A 6214-nucleotide genomic window follows, 5' to 3' on the forward strand; every position below is an offset into this window, starting at 1 on the left:
GATTTACACCAGTGAAACAGCCACAATACCCTCATGCACATGGCCTTGTAGGTTCACTCTTTATAGTCGAGATGCTGCGAGTGTTTGTATTAAATCCAAATCAAACCAAGTGCTCTCTAATTCCACATTCTCTCATAGTGCATTTACATAATAAAAATTGCATAGCAGTCTCACAATCTACTAGACATCCTTCCTCAAACATCTCTCTAAGCCATTTCCAACTCTGTAAACTGATTTGTTTTTCTTATTCATGGGGTCTTGCGGCACATCAGACATGACTGTAATTGCCTTCCTCTCACCAGGGAGCTTCTTGTTTCTCATTCTGAAGTTTATACTCTATTTTATATCACCAAGGCAAAGAGAGAGACGGCACCCTCGGAGAAATGACACTCCCTCCGTCACCAAGAGGAGAGTGAAAAGATAAGAACGGTGGATAAATATCTGCAAATGCGCAGCTCGAAATGATGCCAGCACAATGCTCTCGCTTTAAAATGAATGGGTGTTTATAAGTACACTTCCTGTGAGTTTGGGAAAACTGTGGCAGTTTGCATTAGCAAACGCAGCGTAATGCACAAACAAGCTGATGTTAGTCAGAGGGACCATCTGGATTGCCTGTGTTTTTATGAAATCAACTCTTTGGATTACTCCACTCGTTCTCTAATTGAGCTGCTTCGTTTAGCACGGCAGTACCGCTCTAAAGGGCCAGTTTATATTGACTGCTAAAAGGGCTGCTCGCCCCGGGAGGTGATGATCTACAGAGCGGCAGGAAGTGGGAATGAACCTCAGGTTATTTACGTCAGCACTCCCTCAAATGAGACCTCTGCAAAAGCGCGATCCTTGGCAGCTGCACGCAGCTCTGCGTCTGCCTGTAATTTCAACTCTTCCAGAATCAGACCCTGTCAGGTGTAATTACGCAACAGATGAAGGTACCAGGCTGGTGGTTTTCCCTTTTACAAACTATATCTGTGAAGAGTAGTCCCTGTAGTCTGGGAATAAATGCAGTCATTATTAAATCTTTGTTTTTCTACCATTTTTGAGGAGTTTTAGGTTACAGAGCTCAGAATTGATTTTTTTTGTGTATGTCAACAAGCTCCACTCTCTGCATCCATGAAAGGAGGTAGGATAATGTCAGCTCAGCTTAATACATTTCTAATGGATGTTTTATTTTAAGCCTGAGGGTGCGTCTGAAGTGTTTGGACATTTGGAGATTTGAGGGGGTGGAAGAATGCCTGAGAAATGCAGTCAGTTTTGCAACAAGATATTTCGAAACATTTATAATGCCATTTCAACTGTCTGCTTGGTTCAAGAAAACATTAGCTCACTTTTCTCATCCTCTTAGACTTTACATGGTTGTGCAAGGTATGTTAATGAAATTAGGGAAAATTCACCAAAAATGAAATTATTCTGTCATCATTTACCCTAATGTTCTAAAATCTGTATGACTTTCTTTATTTTGTGGAACACAGAAGATTTTGAATTCAGTTGTTTAGACCCAACATTCTTCAAAATATCTTCATTTGTGTTCTGCAGAAGAAAAAAGACATTTTGGTGAGTAAATGCTGACATAATTGTTTTTTTTTTGGGGTGGGAGGGGTCGTCAACTATCATTTTAATTCACCTCCTGCTTCTATTAGTTATTAATTCAGCCTCGCTGTGGTTTAGCATTCATATCACCATCCATAACAACAACAAAAAAACATTTTAATTAAAATCAGAAATTTCTATCATCATATCAAGTTGGTTTGCAAGGCAAAGTTTTAGAGTTAGGTACCATTTGATGTTATGCAAATCCATCTGTGGTCTGTTAGCGGTCTGCTCTGGTTCTCCTCACTTCACCGTCAGTGGAGGATGAAGCAGGTTTTCAGGCTGAATCAATCCAACATTGCTATTACGCTGCATTAACATTACATGAATCCACCTGCATGTATCAAAATGCAAAATGGTTTGAACTGGAAAATGTAAAAGTCAGCCATTTGTGTAATTAAATGCCCAAGAAAATGAAATGTGCAGTACAACTATCAGTTTGGCAACATGATTTTTCTGTCTACATTCTGTTATTTTATAATCCATTGGTTTAAGAAGGGATAAATGTTCTATTATAATAAGTGCATTGGTATATGCATTGGTGGTATTTGTACAACAAATACCAAGAATGCAGTGTGTCATTGTGTACGAATGCATAGCATTTTCTTGTGTCTTGATTAAAAAATAATTTGACAAGAATGTCATTAGCCTATGAAATATGTTTAAAAAATTATTTAAAAAGATATGATACTACCATTAATTATATTTTTTTTAAATTAAATGTTTATGAAAGAAGCTCACCAAAGCCGCATTTATGTATCTGTCAAAATACAGTGAATTGTATATTGTTAAATATTTTTACAAATTGAAATAACTGTTTCTATTGGAATATATTTAAAAATGTAATTCATCCCTGTGATACAAAGCTGAATTTTCAGCAGTAATTACTCTTGATCCTTCAAAAATAATTATAATATGCTGATTTGCTGTTCAAGAAGAGAGTTTTTGTAGCATTTACAGTTTACTGTCTATTTAATGTCACTTTTGATCAATTTAATGCATTCTTGCTATAATTATTATAAAACAAGACCCCAAAGCCTTAAATGGTATAGTGTATAAAACCACACATGTGTGGTCTCAATGTGTTCACTGCTTTTTTAAGTACAAGCAAGAGCTCACAGAATATTGGTTTGACAATCCCCAGTTGAAACAGGTTGACGGTGGGCAGAATCGATGCGCGTCTGGTCATGGAATCGGCTGTAAAGTTATTTTGTATTCCATTAGTGGTCTAAGGTGCTTAGCAAGAGCCATCAAAAAGGTTGATGCACGCAAGCCTTCCAAAACACTTGTCCTTCTTTCTATTCTTGGATTACTCTGTGTAATTTGAGGTCAGAAATAAAAGAACGGGGCCTATTTTATACATAGCTGAAATATTTTTTCTTCTGTTTCAAAGACAGTCACTCCACCTATGTATCATCAGATGAAGATTGAAATGCAATTTTGCAGTATAGCCTCTTAAGAACCATACTTTGTACTTGACGTACAACCCTCAAAAAGGGCCAAACAAAAGGACTTGAAGGCCCAGAGTAATACTTTGCTAATGCCTGGTGAGCAAGGTCGGGATATTAACCTCACAGCGTGTTCTTCAGCTGAAGTCTGTATTATACCTACATCGTTGTCAGGTTAATTACTAGGCTTAGAGGCACAAAGGCCTGCTGCTTATTTTTAGTGTGACCTTATAGAGAATGCCCTGTCTTATATACAAAAAAGAAGTGCTTTTCTGATTGCTGCACAGCCAGAAATTGGTGGCAGTTTCTCCTGAATAATAAAGACATGATCATTTTAGTGAGCTGCTCTTAATTTTTACTGTAGAAATATTTTTATTTAAAAAGCCAGGAAACTATAATTGGCCACATACCACAGGAAGCTGAATTGGAATGACAGGAAGAGGAGTTTACTGAATTGCAAATCAACACAGCATTCTGAGAAATGCCTGGTCCACAAAACATTTATTAAATATGATAAGCTGTCAATCATCTAATCTGTCTGTCTGTCTGTCTACAAGGCTTTTTAAAATCTTTTAAAACTTTCACAGTTTATCAAGCCTGTACTTTGCATTTGACTTTGTTTTTCTATTAAAACCAACAAATAAATAAGTTTGTTATATGAACAATGACCTGAAGGATATGTGTATTCAATCAAAGAAAGGTTTTCCTATGAATTAATTAGTAGAAAAGTCCATTTCTGCTCTGCCTCTCCTATGGGGACAAAGAGTGGGTTATCCTACTCACATTCCTGGGGGGGTCATAAAACCAGTGATATCATGATTAGTTGTCATGGTGACCAAGGGGGGATGGTGTTCAGCAGAAATCCTGGCATCCAGTTTATTGAGTGAGGGGACTGTGACGATTTGTTAATCTAATGAATAATTGATTTGTTAAATCAAATAAAAATTAGTGTGTCAGATTGGTCGAGACGCTACAATTTCGTTGAATGTGTTTATTTTAATGTTTCTTCCTTAAATTCAAATTTCATACCTGAATTTCTTCCTTCGTTACTTATATTCAAATTCAAAATTAATCACTGAATTTCAGTTCATTTTAATGTTACTTCCTTAAATTCAAATTTAAATTTCATCTTTTCATCATGTTTTATACCTTAGCTCAAATTTAATTCAAATTCAGGAATTTAACTGAAATTTCAAAAGCATTTTCAATTCAGTTTTGAATAGTGCACAGTCCTGATTTCACTATTTTTAACCCATTGATTGATTGATTGATTGATTGATTGATTGATTGATTGATTGATTTTTTGTCTTTTCCTTTTTTTCCTTTTGGTTTTGTTTTACTTTATATGAGACGATTATGACTGTCAAGCTCCAGAAAGCACTATAAAATGACTATATGTAGTCCGTGTTTCAGCTCTTGCCCTTTATCGTTCAAATTTAGCATATTATTGATACATCCGTACAGTATTTACTCTTTGTTTTCTATCAGATCACACCGGGAGTGTTTCCATCATGAGACTGGTGTTGAAGTACCTGGACAAGATGAGGTGTTTCCGGAAACGTTCCACCATTCCTTTTCTGGTGGCTCTCATTACCTTCCTGCTCTTCATAAACCTCTACATCGAGGATGGCTTTGTGCTGGTGAGTTTGTTTACCTGTTAAAATCCAGCAGGTAAATTACAGAGGTCAATTTATTTACAACATCAGTGGAGCAGATAACAAGACAATAGTGGGCTTCACAACAACTTGACTACTGTTGTTGCATGTGATTTAGCATTAATTATCTCTGTGCTGAAAAGTTATTTTGTTTATATGCTTTAATTACCAAATGTTGCATGTAAGACTGCCGGTGCTCTGCTGTGCATCTATAATTATCAGAGCTCATGCTGCAGCCTATTTAAAATTTCATGATGTAGAGGCAGTCCAAATGCATGAGACATTTATTATTCATGAGGCCAACTTTATGATCAAAACTTTGTGATCATAACATGTCGCGTGTGTTTGTCTGTTGAATTATTCAAAAGTTGTACCCATTTTGACTAAGTCACTTTTCTAAATAACCCCCATTTAATTGAAATACAAACACCGTCACAGCCAGCAAATTTTTTTTAATGTGCGAACAGTTCATATGTGGTAAAAGACATTGAAGTATAGCAACGATGCCACAATTTAATACAAGATCATTTATTTAAAAAGTTGAGTGAGTAATATTGTGTGTACAATTAATTATTCAAAGGCCATCATTTACATTTAATGAGTTTATACAAGAGTGTGCAAGAATATTGGCAAATCTAAAAATAATGACCTGCAGCGCTTACACTTAAAGATGCAAAAGGAGTCTTAGCATTTCATGTCCATATATTCTGGAGACTCTTTCAAGCTTTAGGAATGCTGTGACAAACTGTGACTTACTTTAGACTTGTGACAAACTTTAGAATTGTCTGTCTTGGATGTCATGTGTTTCAGGAGGAAGACAAACGTCAGTTACGAGAAACCTCAATGCATCCTCTGAACTCAGAGCGATATGTTCATACCTTTAAAGATATGACCAATTTTTCTGGAACGATCAATGTGACTTATCGGTACCTCGCTGGAACACCTTTACCTCGAAAGAGTAAGATCGCTTTCCTTTGTACACATGAGTATTATCAGTACACACATAGTTTAACGAATTCTAAACAAATGAGTAAAACAAAATGATGTACAATATGCAAAACTGCATGACTCTATTATCTATGATCTAGCATTTTGAGTTGCACATTTATTTATTTATTTGCCTTCTTCTGTATGTGTATGTAGGCACACACACACATATATACAGTGGGGCAAAAAAGTATTTAGTCAGCCACCAATTGTGCAAGTTCTCCCACTTAAAAAGATGAGAGAGGCCTGTAATTTTCATCATAGGTATACCTCAACTATGAGAGACAAAATGAGAAAAAAAAATCCAGAAAATCACATTGTAGGATTTTTAAAGAATTTATTTGCAAATTATGGTGGAAAATAAGTATTTGGTCAATAACAAAATTTCATCTCAATACTTTGTTATATACCCTTTGTTGGCAATGACAGACGTCAAACGTTTTCTGTAAGTCTTCACAAGGTTGTCACACACTGTTGCTGGTATTTTGGCCCATTCCTCCATCCAGATCTCCTCTAGAGCAGTAATGTTTTGAGGCTGTC

At 36.0% G+C, this 6214-nt stretch overlaps 1 protein-coding gene across 1 annotated transcript in view; it reads left to right on the forward strand.

The window, feature by feature from the left end:
• The window catches only part of mgat4c (mgat4 family member C), a 60481-nt gene that overhangs the window by 51891 nt on the left and 2376 nt on the right, over nucleotides 1-6214 (forward strand). Inside the window, exons 2-3 of the mRNA XM_016236294.1 lie at nucleotides 4521-4672; nucleotides 5498-5645. Of these exons, the coding sequence (XP_016091780.1) occupies nucleotides 4544-4672; nucleotides 5498-5645 (277 nt within the window). The 5' untranslated portion in view covers nucleotides 4521-4543. The remainder of the gene's footprint in view (nucleotides 1-4520; nucleotides 4673-5497; nucleotides 5646-6214) is intronic.

The sequence above is a fragment of the Sinocyclocheilus grahami genome, unplaced genomic scaffold (genome assembly GCF_001515645.1).
Source record: "Sinocyclocheilus grahami isolate Dianchi unplaced genomic scaffold, SAMN03320097.WGS_v1.1 scaffold487.1, whole genome shotgun sequence".
Classification (NCBI taxonomy): Eukaryota; Metazoa; Chordata; class Actinopteri; order Cypriniformes; family Cyprinidae; genus Sinocyclocheilus; species Sinocyclocheilus grahami.